Here is a 22,414-nt window from a genome sequence, read left to right as displayed (position 1 = left end):
TCCTGTTCCTTCCATTACATTTCTATTCAATTTAATAAGACTTTTTTTATTTTGTATAAAGATCTTGTATATGGGAGGAAATATTTACCTAAGAAAACAAAAACAAAGCAATCAAACGATTCCTTTAAGATAGATAAGATCAATTTAGTATTACATTTAATTATTAGGAATGATTTTTATTATATTATCCGTAAATTACTTAGGTTTTGATATACTTAAGCTTTCTATTCAATTTAATGACTGTTTTTATTTTGTAAAAAGATCTTCTATGAAGACGATTTTGGACCTTAAAAAAAATCCAGTCTCAATAAATTCTATACTGAAATTCTTAATTGAATGTCTCCCTCAGACTACTGACAGTAACACAATGCCAGCAACACCAGACAAAAAGACAATGGATACAATATGAAGTTGTCTGTATAAGTGGTTATTGAGTAGCCTTATGTCACTGAACATACTGATGTGATTGGCTACTACATGACATTTAAAGCTGCTCACCCTCTTCACTGTGTCTCCCCTCTGATGAAGATGTCAGTGTGATCTACCTACTGCTTCCTTTAACTGATGACCGGCTCCTTGCTCTTTCTTACATTAAAGGAGAGATCGTTGTTCTGGCGCCACTGTCACCGTCCTTTTCTGCAGGTCATTCCATCATTTTTGATGACCAGACTTTTGAGTGTGGTGTTATCAGCAAAATAAATGATTGAGTCCAATGTCTAGTTGCTTGCTAATTGGTCTTGGTGGAATAATGGTGTTAAATGCTAAGCTGTAGTTTATTAACATTACTCTGGCATAGCAGTTTTTTTTTCTGTTCAGGTGTACCAGGATGATATGAGGTGCAAGGGGAATGGCATTCTTTGTGGACTGGTTGTGACAATACGCAAGCTGTAGGTGGTTTAAACTTTATAAAATATTAACCTAGAATTTCCCTGGACCTGTCTCTCAAAACATTTCATTGTAATTGGAGTGAGTACTCCTGACTTATGGACATTGACTTGCTAAAAAATTCTTATGCTATTCCCAAAAACAGAGAAGGATTAATCATGCAGTGCAATAGGCAGTTACAGAAAAGGCAGTTTGCTATCATCATTAAAGTGAACATTAAAAGTATACAACCTTCTGGGTGTCACCAAAGGTGTACTGTATCTCATGTAATCTTTTAATTGGCTAAAAGGTTAAAGGTAAGGGCTGATGGACATAATGGAAAATTATTTGTGCTACAGATTTTTACATTTCTGAGCTGGAGGATACCTTTAATTTTTTTAAAAAGTAATGAATTATTTTAAAAATCTATTAATATCAAGAATGTAGCATACTATTTATCTGAAAAAATTTAATTTTTTTTATGGCATTCAAGGGATTTCTTGTTCCAAGGTCATATTTTGCTATGCATACTGGTTGACTAATCTCACTCATACTGCTTTGGTTTGGACCCACAACCACAATCAGCAAAATATTTTAAAAGGTAATGGATGCAATTCTTTTTAATTTCTGTCTGACAATTGTTAATTAATGATCATGTCAATGGTTGCTTGGTGGATTTAATTACCTCCAAGATATAATAACATCCAAGTCTTCATAATCCAATTCAGGATGAAGGGGGGCTAGAGCCTATCCCAGCAGCACTGGGTGCAAGACAGGAAAAAGCACTGGACAAGGCACCAATAAATCTAACACACACCTCTTTGGGTATATGGGGGGGATAAGGGGAGAACACCAGGCGTGGGATTCAAACTCAGAACGCTGGATCGTGAAGTGGTAGCACTACTCCGCCCACCGTACTTCAAGGAAACATTAAAAATTAATTTGACTAAAAAGCAATTTCATTCGCTAATTTTTCTATTCTGAAGAAAAATATTGAGCCAACAATTAGTGTACTGTACTTTCCTTTTAAAATTGTAATTTTGACATGAGAAAGATTTCCATTTCTCCTGCTCATTTTTAAAAACACTGTTAATTATTTGATTACTATTTTTCAAGCACAATTGTTCACCATATAGCATATATGTAATAATATGTATGTCATATAATAATAATAATAATAATATGCCAGAGATTCAATCACTAAATATGAATAGAAATTGACTGAAATATACATTAATAAAAAAATCTGAAAGGAAGAAAATGCAATTTTCAGATACTATTTGTGTGCAGCGTGCATGTTCTCTGTGTCTGCGTAGGTTTTTGCCAGCATCTAAAGATGGACCCAGTGTGGCTGTTTGTAGAAGTTTGCATATGCCCTATGATGGACTGGTGACCTGCCTGAGCTTCATTCCTGTTTATTATGCTGGAATAGCATCTCTCAGCTCTGTATTGGATTAAGCAAAGTGGAAAAACATGAAGATTTAATTTCTGACAACAACATTTCTGCTACAATTTTACGAATGTAGCTTTTTTATAAATACTGTAATGAGTAAGTAAATCTTGAAATCCCAATACTATTCCTTCAATAATTTAAATTCAGAAATGTAAGTTTACCCAAATATTTGTAATAAAATGTATAGATAGATAGATAGATAGATAGATAGATAGATAGATAGATAGATAGATAGATAATTAACCCCGAGGAAAAACTGTACATTTACTTACAGTCACCAACAAAATTGAAGAGGTAATACTGAGGATTACACGTACAAATATTTCAGAAAAATGTAATAAGTGTAGTGTATTTACAGAATAAACAATACTGGATCGTTTCCTTCATTACTCCTATATAGAGAAAAGCCAAGCAAAATGACACCTTTTATTGGCTAACTAAAAAGATTACAAATATTAGTAGATTCCCTGTGTGGAACTCCAGTCTCTGTATTACATCTTGCCTGAAGAAGAGGCCTGAGTTGCCTCGAAAGCTTGCATATTGTAATCTTTTTAGTTAGCCAATAAAAGGTGTCATTTTGCTTGGCTTTTCTCTACATTCATAATGGCTAACACGGTACAACACCCTAGTATTACTCCTATATAAAATGCTTCTTCCAACAAAATAAGCTAGCATATTAAAATAAATGTTACAATTAATGAAAAATACATCATTTTTGCATGTTAGAAACAGTACAATGTAACATTTGTTGTCACTATATCATATGTATATTTCTTATTCAAAGCAGGACGTTTTACTGACACTGTCGATTGTTTTAATCATTTACAATATAAATGAAACAGTTTTCATCAACATTAAATAATACGTCTAACAGATAACATCTGTATTATATTTAAATATAATGGTTTTGATATAATGTAAATGTCATATAATTTACTTTTATTTTTATAATTGTTACCGTGTTGACGCTTAGCTGAAAGATATATTCAAAACATACTAAATAAAATGTAAAGTCGCCTCACATATGGGATGTCTGGAGCACACCGGAAGTGACGTTGCTTCCGGACGCCGTATATAATTCCATTCACCGGCCTTTGATCAGATAGTGGCTAAAGGGGAGGCAGCAATGGAATCTAGGGCAGCAGCTGGGGACGCTCCTGGGACAGGCAGTGATCGCCTATGCCGGTGAGTCCTGAACTAGTTGGTATACGTCCATGATGCTAAAGGGTTGCCATCTCTAACGTTATTTTACTGCATTAAAGCGACTTTTTAAAAGGTACTATTGCGTAGTGTTGTGAAATAATGAGTATTATAGTGATGCTTTTCGTTTTCCTGTTGGCATCATAATTTGAAATATTTTCGCATCTGAGAAAAGACTCCTTAGCCAAAGTAGGTTTTATGTCGCAGCGTTAACCTTTGTCCATTTATAACTGAAGTGTAGCGTTTTTGGCTCCTACAGCTCTAGCAAGATACGACTTGCTGTCACGCCGTGTCTGTTTGTTTTTTAGTGTGCTTTTGTGCCGTTGGGACAAGTGCGTAACTGAAACTTTTTCGTCATTGTTTCCTTGGACCAATAATAAAGTTTTTCACCTGTGTAGCGTGCGGCTGCCACCTGCTGTAAACAGGCGGCTGCCACTTAACGTTGCATAGAAAGAGTTTGTAAAGTAGTATAATGGCAGTTTTACTAGTGTTGCTACCATTGAGTTTTCGGAGCTTAACGTTGATTGACAATTACGTTGCGAACTGTTCCAGTGTAATTCTGAAAACTTAAGTGAGGGTCTGCGTGCGTACAACTCCTCCTATCGCTTTTTTTCGTTATCCAAGTGTTGCCAGTTTCAGTAACTGGTCAACACAAAACGTCGAACATTTGCAAAGGACTGCTACTTGCTTTCAATTTCTTTTTCTTAAACTATGACCAGTAATATCTAATATTCCTTTCACTTACACAGTCTTTGCTGCCCAATTGTCCCGCTGTGTAACGAAGGGTATTTTTAGTTTAATTTTACCTGCAGTGGTCTTTGTTAAGGACCCCTGGTGTTGCCCTAGATTTTATCAAGCGTTAGTGTTTTTATGACGCTGACCCATCAGCTAAGTAATGTTGTTTATTTTTATATATAATATGTATTACAAAGTGACTCTATAAAAGATTTAACTAAGGGAATCTGTCATAAGGTTAATTAACGTTTCAAATCTACCCAGAACTTATGGGGTTTCTCGAGGTCTTGTTTTATCAGTTGCCCATTTTAAAATCGTTAATGGTGAAACGATAGATTGGCAATAAATAATTGCCTTTATTTTTTTTTTTTTCATCCTTGGATCCACTTAAAATGTTAGCAATCAAATGACCATCTTCTCCAGTAATTGTAAATCAGTCTGTTCCGTTTAAATTGTTTAAATGTGCGCGAGTGAATGCAGCTACGTAATCCAGTGCTGTGCCCAGCATTCTTCACTGTGCTGTCGGAATGAGTTTTGTTGTATTAAAACACCCCTGTTAAACAGTAATTTGAATGCAATTATCAGTTTTATTTTTTCTTAAATATCAGGACAGTAATTTGGTTGTAGTGACGTACAAGATTATGAAACTTTTAAAAATGCTTAGTGTACTAAAGAAACTTGCGCAATTTGCTCAGCAACAAAATTGTAATTTTAAGTCTAGTGCCTTAGCCGTTAGATTACGCTGCTTGTCCTGTTTAGAGATTAATGCAGCAGTGGCCGTATACATGTAAACTTATTACTGTATTAGTAGAGCTGATTTCGTTTTAAATTGTAGCTAGATAAACTAAAGATTACATATGTTGTACTAATTTATACCAAAAACGTACCTCTCATGTAGTTAAACATTTGAATACCAGCTAGCAAACTAGCATTCCATTAGTTTGTTTACATAGTGAAGTTGCAAATGTAAAAGCCCCAAAATTTAAATTGAAAATAGTCTGTAGATTCTCCCCACCTCTTAGAGTGGAAATTGTATGGCAAACTAACACCCCTCCATAACTGTCATTAAGTTTGAGTATATCAATGCTGAAACCGTAGACCTACTTATTGTTTATCCCATTGGTTTCCTGCAAATTATCTAAACATTTGCCAAATTTCTTACCCTGACTTGGCCTTTATTTTATTTTTTTCCTGTGATCCACATTTGGAGCATTCGTTCAGTCTTAATGATTTTTCCAGAAGTGAAGTGCACAGTATAATTTTCATCTCTGCTTCCATACATTCATTTTCTGTTTCCCAGCTCATAGCAGTGATAAGCCACAGTTAACTCTGGCTGTCTTTGGGTGCAAGGCAGGAACATTTTATATAAAATGTATATAGTTAGAGAACGAACAGGGCTGGCTTTAGGCTCGTAAAGTTGAAACTGACTTGGTAGATCCCTCCATCTTTGAAGAAAAATGCCCACCAGAATAAGTGTGGGCAGAGAGCAAAAAGGGTTCAGTGCTGTAGCATTTGCAGAGCAGAACAATGAAGAAAAATAGAGAAAACAAAACTTCAGCACCCCTTTACCTTGCCTGTGGGCACATGGCGCACACATCAAATGAGAAGGTGTTACATGCCATTGATGTACACCCATGCGGATACGTTTGCCCCCAAGCAAGTCAATACAGTAAGAAAAACTTCTCTAAAGGTAGATGGTCATTGGATGGGTGAAGAAACAAGCATTGAAGACGGGTCTTCTTTCTACATACTTTGGGAAGCCTTAGAAAATCATGGAATTTCTTTGAGACTAAATGTTTTTTGCTGTATACGCGACATATTTCTGTCTCGTTTCAATGTGCTTTACATCCAAACGCAAGCTAATAAATGCGGATTGTATTCAAGATAACGGTATCCATTCCTGATTTCCAGTTTTAAATCTGCCACCACCAAAATGGACCTGCTAGTGCGTCGTAAGTATGTAGACAGAGCTAGAAGTGGATTATTCATGGACTGCATACGTTTATCTAACCTTGCATGTCTTTGTACTAAAAACGAATCTCTGCGAAAACGCCTAGTGTTGGGTCTGAATGGCAGTTGTATAAAGAGGCGGAGAATCTGGGTTTCGTTACATTTCTTGCTTCCTAGCAGTTTCCTGTCCTCTGTGGCTGGCAGCATTCAAGTGAAACGGCCGATTTTTAGTTTACCCAAAACATTTTGACAACATCACGACTTTCTTTGAAAAAGGCGCTAGTTTTGCAAGTCTCCTCCTGTAAGCCCTGTCGTTAAAACTTTTCGCCAGTGAGCTCCAGTCGTATACGACGAAGGCGGGGCCAGGAGAGTTGGGTCAGGAAGTCGGGCTTTGTGGCCATAGCTCACTGTTTTAGTAAACACGATGGAGCGGGGCGCTTATGGTCATCGGTACGCGAACTCTCGGGCTCCGGCTACTACCAGAGCAGCACGCCTTCCTCCGTGCAGGTAGGAAAGGTGCAACAGTATCGTAAATAGTGGGCCTCTTCTATGGCATTCATTACGAGCGTAGTGAAGTTAGTAAAAACTCTTGGCAAGGACACCTGCCCCTCCCCCCAGCCCTGCACTTGGAGGGAAGTCGTAGTTCGTAGCAAATAACGCGGCATCGCTGTGAATTCACATAATTGATCCAAGAAGACTAGGTTCTGTACCACTTTTTTTTTTTTTTTTTTTTTTTCCCTGGCATAAGTGGGTCACCTTTTTGTCTCTTTTGACTGACACGATTTCGCAACGTTTCTTGCCTCGTGTTGTTCAAAATGAGGAGTAGGCTACACGCATGCGCTTTGAGGGGAGCTTCGATGCAAGTTGTTTGCTACGATTACGATTGTGAAGGTGCAACATTTGGTGGTTTTTGTTCTGCATTGGGTTAGTTAGGCCACGGCATAAAGGGGTGCCTAAGAGCACCTGTAACAAAGGTATCAATTGTATTGTGGAACGGGGCTGCTTCTCCTTTACTCAATTCTGAAGTGCATCAAAAAACTTTTAATAAAAAAAAAAAAAAAAAGGGGAGAGGAGGGGGGCGAGTTTCCCCCCTTCAGGTGTCAATGTTGGTGTGATACAGGCCTTTAGTCATTGATAAAACAGTGTTTAAACTGCGTTTAGGAAGTTAGGCACAATAGATTCCGCATTTTTTTTTGTAAAACAAATTGCAGAACCTGTTTAAACTTAACCTAATTTTTTTTCTTTTTAAGGCATTTTCTAAATGGGGCTTGCCCATTTGGTCAAAACTGTCGCCATTCTCATGAGCTTCCAGCATGGAAGTCCTCTCAGGTTTGCAGATATTTCCAGAGAGGAGGATGCTGGTTTGGTGACCGCTGCAGGTGAGGCACTCTATATAATCCTATGTATGCAGGCATGCATGCAAGTTTGCTACTACTGTCAATTGTACTTTGTCTTGGTTATGGTCTTTTACTCAGTGCTGTCCTGCTACCTTTTTAGATATGAACATGTCCTCCAAACTGATGGAAGTTTTCTGGATAGCAGACGACGGTCTGCACCTGTTATCCACCCTGTTTTGAGTGGAGAAGCAGCAGAGACCCGTCGTGGCTCAGAGCCATCCATTCAGCAAGTACATGGTGCCTATGCTGGGAGTCGCCGTGTGTCCGAACCTGCCGTTGCAAGCCTGCAGAGAAACTTTGAGCGCTTAAGCACAGAATATGAAGAAGAACCTACAGTGGCTGAGTTTGTCCCAAGGATACAGCAGCCAAGTATGGTGGTTATAGTTATGAAATGTTTATAGTCTAAGTGAAATGTCACTAGGATTTGTTAAGTAATACTAAAATGTGTTGTGGGTATCTGTGTTCTGTCCTGGTCCCATTCTTTTAAATGGGTTTAATTGGGTTGCTCATATTTTCTGGGCCATGCCTATCATGTACATTTAGGCCCCTATTTTTAATGTTTCATTAGATTTTGTTTTGGAAATTTTTTTTTGTATGAATCCCTTCGTCATACTCCAGTCTCAATTTTTCCTTTCAGAACTGGAAATTCTGAGTGCTCGGTCAACACTGCGGGTCCAGAATGCAACTTCCCAAAGCCACACCCGGGCAAAATCCACATCTGCCCATGTCCCTTATAATCCTGTTGGGAACATCACAGAGGAGAATGAAGATTTGAATGGCTTACATGCTTCTAAGGTGTGTGCATGCACCTAATTTTGTTTTAGTTTAACTATTTCAATGAGAATCTAATTTTGACACTTGCCAATCAGCAGGGAGAAAACATTGATACCGCTGGGTCCCAGTGCAGAACACAGAATGTATGTGTGACAGCAGCAGAAGCCTATGAGAGGAGTAAAGATGTGACCTGTGGCATTTGTATGGATAAAGTTTATGAAAAACCTGCACCTGATGACCGTTGCTTTGGCATTCTTCCCAACTGTAATCATGCCTTCTGTCTGAGCTGTATTGTGACATGGAGAAAGACCAAAGACTTCCAGGCTGAAGTCATAAAGTAAAGCCCCTTTTTTATTTTTTTTTTCTCCCTTTCCTGTAAAATTCCTGATTTGCTGTGAATTTTTCAAAATATAATTATGCCTCACTAGGTCCTGTCCTCAGTGTCGCGTGAAGTCTACTTACTACATTCCATACAAGTACTGGGTCAGTGATCCAGACCAGAAGCAAACTCTGATAAATAATTTCAAGGAGAGGTCTGGGTAAGTTTAATGTGCTGTTGCTCTCTACTGTAGTCTTGGGTGCTAAACTGTTGCTCTTGCATAAAGGTGGTGTGTTTCAAAAGCATTGAGGAGTAGGGCAGCTCCACTGCTAAAGTGAGTCTTTCTAGTCTAATATTTAAGGTGGTTGTTAATGGAGCATGCAATTCTTTGATTTTTATACTTTAAGCAATATGTACAAAGTGGGTTAAGTTTAAGGCCCATTACAAATTTGCTCCTGCACTACACCCTTCGTGTTTTAAATGCACCCGTTTTTATGTGTTGTGCTTTTCTGGCATACCTTCAAATTGGCTATAGATCAAGATTGGGAGACTTGGGTTCAAAGGGAGTGTTTCTTACAAGTCAAAGCAACTGAAATCTGATCACTTTAGGTGGAATGGGTTTTAAAGAATCTTGCATTTTAAGTATGTATTGCATACCTAGACAGGAAAGTCTTGAGCAAAAATCTTGCAAAAACGACAGAACTTTAACTCTTACAATAGAGGTTGGTTTTCCTTCTGTGCTCATTGGAACATTGTCTTGCCACATGTGCTGTGTGCTTGTTGGCAGCATGAGTTTTTTATAGTTGGAATTTTCAGCCAAAAAGACGTGTGCTCAAGTGTTGTGGTATCTGTAAACTGTTCTTAAACTGGCAACTAGATTTTAGGCAACTTTTTGGGAATCCCATACCATAAACTGCAAAAACTAATACATGTATCTGCAGATTTTTTTCTTTTAATTTTGTTTGCAGTGCCCATTACGAAAGAAATTTTAAAGGTCTGGTTTGTGGTTTTAGTACCAAATAGAAGAATGGAATTAAGTTTTCAGTAGCAATGAAGTTGAGCTACAAAGCGTACTGTGCACTGAGTGTAAACCTGTATAAAACCAACTAATCAAGCACATAGTGCTTTCATGCAGCATCCCATTAACATTGGGTCCATGACACCACTGTTTATGCTTTAATAGCCGTCTGATTCGAGCAGGCTACTGAAAGCAAATGCAGATAACTGAAGTTGTGGCATTTTATATATCTAAACACGGCTCCAATTTAAAACTGAAGGTACTCAAAAATTAACACCACCCAGGAGAAAATAGTCATCACCCCCCTGCAAATTATTTTTCGAGGTTATATTGCAAGTGATGGTTCTGAAACACATGGCACTTTTATGTAATCACAACTGATTTGTAGTAGGAGTTGAAGTTCATTATGATAAAGTGGGTGCTTGCAAATGGCAAGATTAATCCAATGTAGTGAATGCTCTCTGCTACACTTGGGGATTCAGTATCCTGTGACTTGGGATATGTACAGAGTTTAGCATAAAAGTGTATCTATCCTGCTTCACTATTGTGTAAACCGTCATAATATATAGCATTCACCAAATTTGATGGTGGTCTTTATGTAGGACACGTGCACCAGCATGCATGTAACAGTATCTATCACCATCTAAATACTTGCAGTATATTCTTAAATTTTTAATTACATTACGTTTCAGCATGAAATTGATGCTGTTCATGAGCAAATGTCTTTTTGGTTAAAAACCTAAGTGTTCAGACATCTTAAATTTTGTGAATCCTGTGATTTGTCATGCAAATATTAATCATAAATATTGTCATCTTGTGTGAAGTTTCAGAATTCTCATGTTAAGTATCCTGAATTCCAGAGGATACCTGCTTTGGTAGCTGATAACATGCTTTTCTGTTTGGGTTTAATAAATGGTGAAACTGTTGCCTTTATTTTTTTATTAGGAAAATAAAATGCAAGTTTTTCACTCGCCATGGTTGCTGTCCTTTTAAGTCGGAGTGCATATATCTACATGAGATGCCCCAGGGTCACAGGCGCAGGCGGAGGCGAAGATCTACAACCCAGGTAAGTGTTTTTATCTAGTGCTTGCTGAATAGTCTAACCATGCTGTATATGGACCCATTCAATAAGTGCTATGGCTTAGATACCTTTTGTGTGGCCTCTCGGTGCACTTGTTTAGGTTCAGACTTGGACATTCTTTTCTATTTAGATGAAAATATATTTTTGTCTGTACAGGTAAGTTGCTCCTGCACGTCTTACCATGGAAATAAGTTTTGGTGTCCCTTTTTTAATTTTTTGAAAATGGGATTTATTTCTGACTAGTGCCATCCAGACAGGTCTTTTGTAACTTAATAAATTGGATATCCTTAACTCGTCTTACACCCACTGAAAAAATGTTTAACTGGCTTGATAAGCTTGTGGCATGGGCCAATATTTGATTGTTGTGAGGCCATCCAAGTATAAGACACGATCAGACTAGGTAGGATGGGTTGGCAGGGGGTCTTTCCTCTCAACCCCCACATACATACATATAAATGCTTAATTTCATGCATTTTTAGGCATACTGTCCTTTCTGGTTTGTTTTCATACAGACTTACTGTATCACTGTTTGCGGAGGTAGCTAAATGTACACTGCGGACACTGAAAAGGTGCCGGGAGTGGGGAGTTAAAGGGAAAAATCTGAATTGTTTAGAGTTGGCCTTTTTTCAATTTTTGCACTTGCCTATTAAATGGAAATTGTTTTACAATTAAAGGAAATATTTTTCCTGTAATGCTGCATTTTAAATTAGATGGCAGTCTCCCCCTCATTCACTGGTCAAGAGGCAGATCTTCAAGACACAGTGCATTGTGAGAATTACCTCATTCCTGTTTACAGCCTATCCAGGAAGTTTATTTTTATTATTTTTTTGCAAAAGATCACATTTTAACCATACAAAGATATGACATGGATTATGTAACACAATTTACTTAATTTCTCTTTCCACCCTTTTCAAATTTATTACCATTGTCCATAATCGGTGTAGCTTGAACATTCATGGTGTAAGTTCTCTACTAAAACTTAAATTAAAAATTTCTCTGCCACTTCTACAAACTAAATGGAATAAGTAATATTTTTAAAAAGCCTTTTGAGTAGAGTATTCCTTTTAATGAGTCTGTGGTGAAGTACAGTGGGGCAAAATATTTAGTCAGCCACCAATTGTGCAAGTTCTCCCACTTAGATGAGAGGCCTGTAATTTTTCATCATAGGTATACATCACCACCTATGAGAGACAGACAATGAGGAAAAAAAATCCAGAAACTTTTTTTTTTTTTTTTTTTTTTGGAAGAATGAATTTGCCAATTATGGTGGAAAATAAGTATTTTCAATAACAAAAGTTCATCTCAATACTTTGTGTTATACCCTTTGTTGGCAATGACAGAGGTCAAACGTGTTCTGTAAGTCTTCACAAGGTTTTCACACACTGTTGCTGGTATTTTGGCCCATTCCTCCATGCAGATCTCCTCTAGAGCAGTGATGTTTTAGGGCTGTTGCTGGGCAACACGGACTTTCAACTCCCTCCAAAGATTTTCTATGGGTTTGAGATCTGGAGGCTGGCTAGGCCACTCCAGGACCTTGAAATGCTTCTTACGAAGCCACTCCATTACCCGGGCGGTGTGTTTGGGATCATTTGTCATGCTGAAAGACCCAGCCACATTTCATCTTCAATGCCCTTGCTGATGGAAGGTTTTCACTCAAAATCTGACGATACATGGCCCCATTCATTCTTTCCTTTACATGGATCAGTCGTCCTAGTCCCTTTGCAGAAAAACCGCCCCAAAGCATGATGTTTCCACAGTACAGTAGGTATGGTGTTCTTTTGGATGCAACTTGGCATTCTTTCTCCTCTAAACACGACTAGTAGAGTTTTTACCAAAAAGTTCTATTTTGGTTTCATCTGACCATATGACATTCTCCCAATGCATTCTAGCAAACTTCAGACAGGCCTGCATATGTACTGGCTTAAGCAGGGGGACACGTCTGACACTGCAGGATTTGAGTCCCTGGCGGTGTAGTGTTACTGATGGTAGCCTTTGTTACTTTGGTCCCAGCTCCCTGCAGGTCATTCACTAGGTCCCCCTGTGTGGTTCTGGGATTTTTGCTCACAGTTCTTGTGGTGATTTTCACCCCTGGGGTTGAGATCTTGCATGGAGCCCCAGATCGAGGGAGATTATCAGTGGTCCTGTACGTCTTCCATTTTCTAATTGCTCCCACAGTTGATTTCTTCACACCAAGCTGCTTACCTATTGCAGATTCAGTCTTCCCAGCCAGGTGCAGGTCTACAATTGTTTCTGGTGTCCTTTGACAGCTCTTTGGTCTTGGCCATAGTGGAGTTTGGAGTGGGACTGTTTGAGGTTGTGGACAGGTGTCTCTTGATAACGAGTTCAAAAAGGTGCCATTAATACAGGTAACGAGTGGAGGACAGAGGAGCCTCTTACAGAAGAACTTACAGGTCTGTGAGCCAGAAATCTTGCTTGTTTGTAGGTGACCAAATACTTTTCCACCATAATTTGCAAGTAAATTCTTTAAAATCAGACTGATTTTTCTGGATTTTTTTTTTTCTCATTTTGTCTCATAGTTGAGGTATACCTATGATGAAAATTACAGGCCTCATCTTTCAGTGGGAGAACTTGAACAATTGGTGGCTGACTAAATACTTTTTTGCCCCACTGTATATCAAGGAAAGAATCTAAATCCATTGGTGCAGCTACACCTGTGGGTGTGAAGACTCTATTTTACTTGTTGCAGTGCAGTATATAATACAGTAATTTGCATAGTGTTTAGTATCGCCAGTACAGCCCTGTCTAGAATTTGTTAAATTGACTAATTGGTAAGGCTTTTGGTCAACTCTACAATATTAGGTGAGGCAGGGGACCAAAATATGGGTGTTTTTTGGCATTTGCAGGGATCCTGTGCCCTAACCTGCAAATAGCAAGGATCACTCTGTCCCAAACTATGATGTGAGGAGAGTGTAGCTTTTAAGGGTTGCTAATTAAGATTACAAATTGATCATGGAAGTTGTGCAAAAGGGATCTGCAAAATACAGCAACATTGCAGAGGATGGTTTAGAGTGTAATCTCAAGATTAAGTGGAATTTAAACGACCGTTGCCTTATCTAATGTTTGCCTTAACCTACAAATAAGCATTATTGTTAACATTCTAGTTGAATAATTTCATTCAGTGCGGCAGACCTGTAGCTCAGTTCCTCTTCACCCATTTCTTGTGCTAAACAAGGAAGGCCTTGAGCCTGGGATAAAACTATATGGCACTTAAGTGGCAGCACGTCAAATTTTATTTTGGCGTTTCATATGGAGCAGAGTGGAACCAGTATAAGAAAGCACAGGGTAAAGAGAACCCTGTCCCCAAATTTCAGCTTTGGGGTTCTCCCATTCAGTTGAAAATCTCAACGAGGGAATCTCACTTGTGCTTGCTGTTGGTGGTCATCTTGTTTGCTTCTAGAGTGGCATTTATGAAACTGTATACAGAACACGTTGAGATGCACCTGCTTAAGCTACCTTGGCAAAACCGTTCAAAATGAGCTACAGTAATTCCCTAAAGGTAATTGAGCAAGTAGTGAGTGACATAAAGTAATCCAAATATTTTTGGATTGCACACCATCTTAGCCATGAGGCACAAATAACACTTAATTGTTTTGGGCTGCAGGAAGAACCTAGATTATAAGCAGCATTTTGTGCTATTCCTTTCAGCAACTGAAATGGGAGAAATTGTCTTGTGCTGGACTGACTTGAATTAAATATTTCTTTTGATTGCATTTAATAGAAACATCTGTGCCATGTGCTGCCCACACCCTAAATATAGTGATAACCGATGCAACCAGAAGCTTGAGATGCCATTGCCCCTCTTTGTACATACTTAAAACTTTAGCTTCTTTTCAGCTGCACCTTGAATGTGGACCATCTTGATGATCATGCATTCTGATATTCATATACTTGCATTGTGCTATTGGGATGTGGGGTAGCAAAACCTTGCATAGGGCCACAGAATGATTGGTGCCAGCCCTGCCTATAGTTGTAGAGTGAATAAGCTGACTAGTGTGCTGCAAACATCCCCTTTTCCTGAAAAGAGAAGGTATGAAGGCATTTAGGGAAGTGCAGGGAGACTGTGAGAGGCCCTTTGGAGATATTGAAGGCTGTAATGTGGGGGGGGGGGGGGGGGGGGGGTCAGATACCATTTTCAGTTTGAAAACTGAACAGCTTTTTCTTAACCCTTTAACCGCTAACTCCCTAAATATTCCCCACGCCAGGCGAAATCTGAACAATTTTCGTTTTTTTACTTTTTTACATTTTTTTTTTTTTTACATTTATTCAAGCAGTATTGACCACTAAATGTTGTGCAAGTTGCCAGTGTATACACGAAATCTATAAATGTAACCTGAAATTCTCCAGCTAAGCAAAACATCTTGATACCAAACCGTGCCCTTTTCAATGGTAGATACTGTTGAAACTGTAAGCGGCCCTTCCACGACAAACTTTCATCAACTGCAACTGACGGTCCTGGCATGTAGGGCAACTGAAATGCTTCAAATAAATGATCAATCAAAAGGACGTAGCTTGAACAAGTGGTCCGCGGTTTGGATCTTTCTTATCTGGCTCGTTTCTGTTGTCCATTCAAATGAAAGAATTTCAGCAGCAAAGAGAATCGGTTACGTGTCATGACAGCTGCAAAAATAGGTGTTGCATACATAGGTATCTGTTAGACCAGTACATCTCAATATCTGGTTTTCTGATTATTCCCATCAACATCAAAATCCCAATGAATTTTTTCATTTCGTTTTCATCAGTGTCAAACCAAGCACGAACACTGGAATGTGGAGGTAAATTGGGATTTTTCTCAAACTGTGCTGTATACAGATTTGTCTGATGAACAAAATGTCTGATCAAATCAGGTGACACAAACAGCTCATAAAACTGCTCAGCAGTGTAATTGTTTACATCAATAATAAAGCCACACGTTCCCCTCAAACGAATGCAGAAAAGGTAGTTCAACCACGGGCAGCAGCCCAGCTGAGATGCTGGGGATACACCCACTTCAGCGCCGTCATCCGATGCGTCTTCATTCACAGTATCATGCACAGCTGCACGTTGCTGCTCATCACTGTCGCTAAAATCTTCTTCAGAACTGCTACACATCATGATCAGAACTGTCCAAAATACGCCTGCAAAGCCTCACTTGAAGTCATGTTTTACGTTTTCGGCATATTCACAGCTGTTACATTGCGAATCACGTCACATGACCGGCCAAAACAACCACAGACTTGTCCGAAATACAACGTAGTAATAATACCCAACGCCAAACCGTCAGTTATACTACTTGCCAAGCATTCATATAACCACAGGCAAATGTGCCGGATAATTCCGGCAGTATGGCGTTAGCAATAAAACAACGGTGCCGGATATATCCGGCAGAGGGCGGTTAAGGGGTTAAGTGACTTTTGATGAAATATTCAAATCATGAATTGTCCATAGATTTGAGAATTTTTTTTTTTTTTTTTGGCCATATTGCAGACCCTTGGTATGTACACACCCCCTCAGGTTTGTCGTATACATGTACTAGGAAAGTACCAAAAAACCCAAACTGCATGTATCAAAGGTTATATAGTGTTGGTCTAAATTTCCACAATTATTCATGAACACCACTTTATTGAAAAGTTTTAGAGAGTAGAAAGCACACATTTGCTTTGAATAAACACTGAAGTGAGTTTTAGAATTGGTTTTGGGACCCCACATGTTGTACCAAAAATGTTTACATAGGTGGGATTGAGAGGAGTAAGGTCATTTTTTGGGGGGGGGGGCGGGGGGAGGGGGGGGGGGGGGGGGAGATTAGAAGAGTTGGGACTCGTTCCATATGTCAGCGGACAGTGATCATGAGTTGTTTTGTGTACAGAAGACTGATTAGCACAGCGGCCATCCCTTTATTTCTCCATGACAAAAACCATAGTCCAGTTTTTCTACTACTAGACCTATTTTCTTCCTGTCTTGTATTTCTAACTACTGTGGTTCCAAAATGTTCTGTATTAAGTCCAGTTACTATTTTTCTGCCACCTGAATTTGGAGTTCAGTGGCTTTTTGCATGACCTTTTTGGGGTCATAGCGCAGGGTCAACCATTGTACAGTGACACTGGAGCACATTTTAGGTTAAGTGGCTTGCTGAAGGGCCTAACCAAATAGGATCCCTTGTGACAGTAATGGAGTTTGATCCTCCAACCTTAAGACACCCACCCAGTAATGCCAAATTAATGAAGGCTTAGTGAGGGCTCTCCATTTCACCTTCCTGCTTGGATTCCAGAAATCTGAAGAGATCTATACAATTAATGAATGAGGTACATAAATCTGCAAGTCTGGATTACACTTTGTGTTTTGGCATGGAGATCAGACTAGTTTCACAAATAACCCTGACATGCTTGCTGCAATAAACAAAATTTGGTTTATAACAGAAGTATGTGTCCTTAGATATATAACATTTAAGTTTTTAGCTTTGAATTTTTTTTTCTCTCCTATAGAAACAACTTCTGATCTTTTGAATTTGTGGTTTAAGATGGTTGGAAATTGATTACTTTTTGCCTGCCCTGTGGCATTTGTTTGCGCAGGGCTGGTCTACACTGGCATAACACCCCCACCCACAAGCAGGTGGTGCATGTATGAAATACTGCTGTGCACTTCCTTAAAGAATTTAGGAGGAAACGCAACTGCTGGAACTTAACCTTAAGGTTCATTACCTTTCAGTTAGTGACACCAGTACCCTAATACACTAGCTGGCTTTATCTGAAGTACTAAACTAGAATAGTTTTCGGCATCGAGGCAGGTGCACCAGTGGTTTGGTATAAACAAAGGTTGGTTCCTATTGTCTGACTTAAGACCTGTGAAATGATTAAGAGTTGTTTGTGTGTGGTGTGTTTTTTTTTTTTTTTTTTTTTTTTATATATATATATATATATATAAGGACCTTGTGTCCTCCTTTGCCTTGGCCCCACATTCTAGTTGCTGACCATATTGCAGTTTCTCTGAGGTTCATGCTTGGTGTCAGTCTTCTGATTGCTAGCAAAATCACACCTGCTGAGCAGCTGTCAGTCAGTCCACAAAATGAAAGTGTGGCTAGTCTTTCAAATCCAGCTACCATTTTGAAGTAAAACAGATTGCTCTAGCCTTTGTGGCCATACCCTATAGGCATTGGGATCTATGCTATAGAGCAGCATTTCTGGCCAGGTCGAGAGCCGTGAGCTGATGGAGGAAGCCTAGATATAGGGTGTGTAAAGAGTTTTAAAAGCGGGAACATATACCTTGTCTTTGGCTTCTTGGATGCACATAAGGCTGTCCTTGTTTTATTGACTAGAGCAAAAAGTTTTGTCCAAGGCTGGAAGTTGAGCTTGGGTTCTTGGATGATGTCTTGGAGAGCCATCTCCGGTTGTGTCTCGGCTTGTGATTGAGCATTTTATCACAATGCTCGGAGGCTTTTTTTTTTTTTTTTTTTAAAGCCAAGAACTTGTGTTCCAGCCTTTGGCTTACAATGAAGAGAATTGTCCTGCAAATACCAAGGACAGGGCAAGATTAGTTAATGCATGCTAATAGCCATTTAGTCGTGTAACATACAACAGACTAAACTAGGATTAGATTCAGAGCCTGAAAGGTTGCTTTTGCTTCCATGTGTCTTCAGGCTGGAATTAAAATCTTGAATACCAAAGTTATCCTATTTGTAAAATTGCTTCCTTCCCAAGTTCTTGGTATATTTATAAAATTTTAATGTATCACTTGGTTTTAACCAATATCAGTAGCTAAATGGGGAAACTTATTTCAGTTGCTTTTCTTTTAATATGGTAATATTGGTGAAGGCTCTGACTAAAAATCACTAGCAATCAATTGATGCCATTTTTACATTAATTGGACTCTGCTGTCTGTGAGGAAAACTATGCTACCACAAGCCTATTTGGGCTACATTTAACTACATATTGTAACATGCTTTTAAAAATGTATTTTAATGTAGTTGACTAATGCATGAAATTATATTTGAATGTGACTGTTACAAGAATGTTACAACAGACCGGACCCTCTTGAAGTAACAGTGACATGCTCAGACCTTCATGTTAAATTGGTACCCAAACATTACACCATGTGTAAGAATTTTTGCAGATTCCCAAATGCTTATAACTAATTAGTACCAACTTTCAGATAATTCAGTTTCACTTCAAAATTGTGTGAAGTTACCATAATTGGAAATGGTTGGAAGTTATGGTTATGTCTGTTTTATCTGAACAGTGTTGGTTATAAAGCTTAGTTTAAAAAAGGTTTGGATAACCTTTAACCTGTGGCTTCCCCAAGCCCTGATTGGCTTTTACACAAGCTAAATTCTGTGGGGGGTGGCCAAGAGAATGCTATTGTGATTGAAATTGGTATCTAATTTTAGATATGTAAATCTGCTTCAGGTGAAGTTCTTCCTACAGCTGAGTGTTGTAAAGATCAAGCAATAAGGAGGCTTTGCCAACTCTTAGAGAATTGGAATGTTAATGACATTTGTATAATTTAAAAAAAAAAAAAAAAAAGCATATCCAGGTTTCTGGGTAAATGCTGCCATCAACACATCTCTTCTTCCAAGGCCCCATACCAAAGTAAGGGTTGAGTTGGGTCATAGATTTCGGCATTAAAATTAGAAATGAATTATCACCCAGTTATTTGATGTAAGCTTTTCATGAGTTCTGTTTTTTATTCACATGCTGCATTTTTTTTTTTTTTTTTTCTCCCCATCCAATTTAATTCAACTACACCAGGCCCGGCGACTAAGCTCGGATGATTCGGACAGTGAGGGTTTCAACATTTTGCAGTATGCCATTGCACTTGCTCTATTACATGAGGTTGATGATGACCTTCTGGAGGACTATTTCCATCGGCGTTATTTTCAACTGTTTCTTGATGATGACTTTGATTCTGACTGAGCCTATAATAAAAACATCTAAGCAGTGACCTCTGCTGCCATTTCTATCAAGTTGTAAGTTGCACAATACTAATGCCTAATTGTATTAGGGGATTGGGGTGCAAATGTTAGTGTTGTGGTCTTGTGGAGTTGTTTGGTGCAGTTTGTGCCTTGCTGATTCTTCCTCCCTTCTAGCCGGTCTCTACCTCAGTGTGGGATTTTTTTTTTTTTTCTTCCCTTCTCCCTCTTCTCTCCCCCCCCCCCCCCCCCCAATATAGAGTCCTGTAAATCTTGGCCCACTTCTGTGCTGCACATGTTTCACAGTAATTTGGTAATTTTCTCCTTGTAATGTTTTTTAAAAGACTTGCCCTTTTTGGGTTTTTAATTTGATTAGCCTTTTTATGTGTGGGTAGTTTGTGGTTTAAAAAAAAAAAAAATGTAAATGCTAATGTAAACAGGGTACATTTTTTTTTGGTTTGAATCTCCTGAAAGCTGGCATTCTCACCCATGTTACATGAAGATAACACCTTTTTCAATGAAAGGCATTCAGCCATCTTACCTGAAGTGAATTTTGCTTTCAGATTTCTTAATGTTAAGTTTTTTTTGTATTGCACCTTTTATATGAAAGACCACTTTATTAAACACTGACATTTTATTTGAGCACCTGTGCAGCAGCATTGTCTGGGTCAACCTGGATACACGTATTTTTAGGTTCTTAATTGAAGTCATCTGTGCATCTTGAAAGGTTACCTGTTCTGTGTTTGCATCTTTTTAAACAGCAGGCATTTACTTCTGAGGGAGTGTTAAATTTCTTAATGCCTTGTGTAAAGTAGAATAATTCTTATGAAGACTGAAATGTTTTGTCTATGCAAAAGTATGTACACAAAATAAATGAAATTTCACCTGTTTGTATAATGCTGTCCTTTTTAAGAGTTTGGTTTCTCCTTTTTAAAAAAAAAAAAAAAAAAAAAAAAGCCTAAAGCTTTTTTTTTTTTTTTTTTTTTTTTTTTTTTTTTGGAAGGGTGTACAACTCACAAAGCAATCTAACACTTTTGCGTACTCCTGCCATGTCTCATTTACATCAAACTGCATTTTGCAAGCATTCACCCAGTTAATATACACATTTACTAACAATATCTGAATGTCTCTAATATCGGTTGAGTAATGATTCCAGCTAATGTCCACAACCGACTGCTGAAGACTCTCCAATCATATAGCATTTTGTGGTGTTCTAATTAGTTTCATTTTACTGTTTACAATTTTATGACCACAGTAGTGTGAATTTTCATCATCTACCAGGACCTTATTCTTCCTAAATGATAGGCCATATTGAGTTTTGAGAAGCAAAGTTTTAAAAAAAAAAGTGCATCACTTTTGACTTGATTTTGAAAATACAAGTGCTTATAAGATTGTAACTTAATGTCCGCTATTCTGTAAAACTTATATAGCCATTTTATTTTAAATAGACGAAGCTACTTGCCCATTTGGGATAACCGCTGTTTGCTCTCTCGAAAGGAATTTTAAATGTTTTTGCTGCAGACAAAAAAAAAAAAAAAAGTAACAGTATAGACACCATATGTGTAAAAGTATACATACACCCTTCCAAATGAGAGTTCAGTAGTTTCTGCCACACCTATTACCAGTTGTGTAATGTCAAGCACATAGCCATGCAGTTGACATTGACAAAATTTGGCAGTAGAATTCTTCATACTAAAGAGCTCAATGACTGTTAAAGCCATCATAAAATGCCACTTTTGCCAAAAGTCTGTTCTTCTACATCTGCCTGGTCAACTTTTTTTAAATGTTATTACTGTGAAGTAGGAGCAGCGATCACTTTGCCACCAAGTGGTACAAGCAAACAGAATGTAGCTGCAAAATGTTGAAATACAACAGCTGCTTGATGCGATTACTTGCAGAACTGTTCCAAACTGCTTCTGGAAGCAACAGCTGTGCATGCAATGCTTCATGAAATGCATTTCTCTGGACAAACCGTTGCACAACTGCCTAATCACTCTTTGCAATGCCAAGTGCCTGCTGGACTGGTGTAAAGCACACTGCTGTTGGACTGGCCTGGTGGTGGTTGTCATGGTTTGGGGCGAGTCTCTGTATGCTGGAACTGGTGTCGCTAGCATCAAAAGACATTTTACACAGTTGTGTGCTTACAACTTTGTGCCAACAATTTGGGGAAGGCCCTTTTCTGTTCCAGCATTACTATACACAAAGCCAGGTCCGTAAACACCTGGAGGAACTTGAATGGTCTGCACAGAGCCCTCATCTCAACCTCCTTGAACCCTCCTGCCTGTGAGCCAGGACTAAAACCTCCAACATCAGAATCTGACCTCTTAGTGACAAAAGCGGGTATGGAAGCAATTTCATTTTAATGCCCATGATTTTTGAATGGGATGTCCACCAAGGTCATATGTGTGACAGCTTGCTGGCCACAAAGTTTTGGTGATATGGTTTGTTTAAATTGGTCTCTGACACCCCGCCTTTCTCTGTGGAAGTGGGGTTTTCCTCTTTCTCTTCCCCCCCCCCCCCCCCCCCAATATATCTCTCACACCACTTTAAAGTCAAACCAGTTCATTTTTTTTGTTTATTGGTGCTCTGGACAAAACTACAGCAGAAATTGGGGGGAAAAAAAATGACCTTTTCTAGTGAGTGTAAGTGTGCATATGTGTACCATGGCTGAAATTACACAATTTGTATATTATAAAAAAATTTTAATTTGCTCGTAAGGCCCCA

General features: G+C 38.6%; 1 protein-coding gene across 3 annotated transcripts; it reads left to right on the top strand.

Annotated features, from left to right (window-relative positions):
• Positions 1-3,401: 3,401 nt before the first annotated feature.
• On the top strand, positions 3,402-20,581 carry mkrn4 (makorin, ring finger protein, 4). 3 transcript variants are annotated; one of them, XM_028797033.2, is made up of 8 exons: positions 3,402-3,502; positions 7,453-7,581; positions 7,700-7,968; positions 8,237-8,394; positions 8,469-8,710; positions 8,802-8,912; positions 10,656-10,776; positions 19,530-20,581. In XM_028797033.2, exons 1-8 carry the CDS (start codon positions 3,444-3,446, stop codon positions 19,692-19,694), a joined length of 1,254 nt encoding a protein of 417 aa, XP_028652866.1. In that variant the 5' UTR covers positions 3,402-3,443; the 3' UTR covers positions 19,695-20,581. The 3 variants fall into 3 exon arrangements, with proteins under 3 accessions (XP_028652866.1, XP_028652865.1, XP_028652864.1); XM_028797032.2 differs by lacking the exon at positions 3,402-3,502 and adding an exon at positions 6,545-6,709 and having other exon boundaries at positions 8,472-8,710; XM_028797031.2 differs by lacking the exon at positions 3,402-3,502 and adding an exon at positions 6,545-6,709.
• Positions 20,582-22,414: the final 1,833 nt, after the last annotated feature.

This window comes from Erpetoichthys calabaricus, chromosome 3 (assembly GCF_900747795.2).
Source record: "Erpetoichthys calabaricus chromosome 3, fErpCal1.3, whole genome shotgun sequence".
NCBI lineage: Eukaryota > Metazoa > Chordata > Cladistia > Polypteriformes > Polypteridae > Erpetoichthys > Erpetoichthys calabaricus.
Note: the sequence above shows the minus strand (reverse complement) of the source record. Positions and strands in the feature narration are given on the sequence as shown.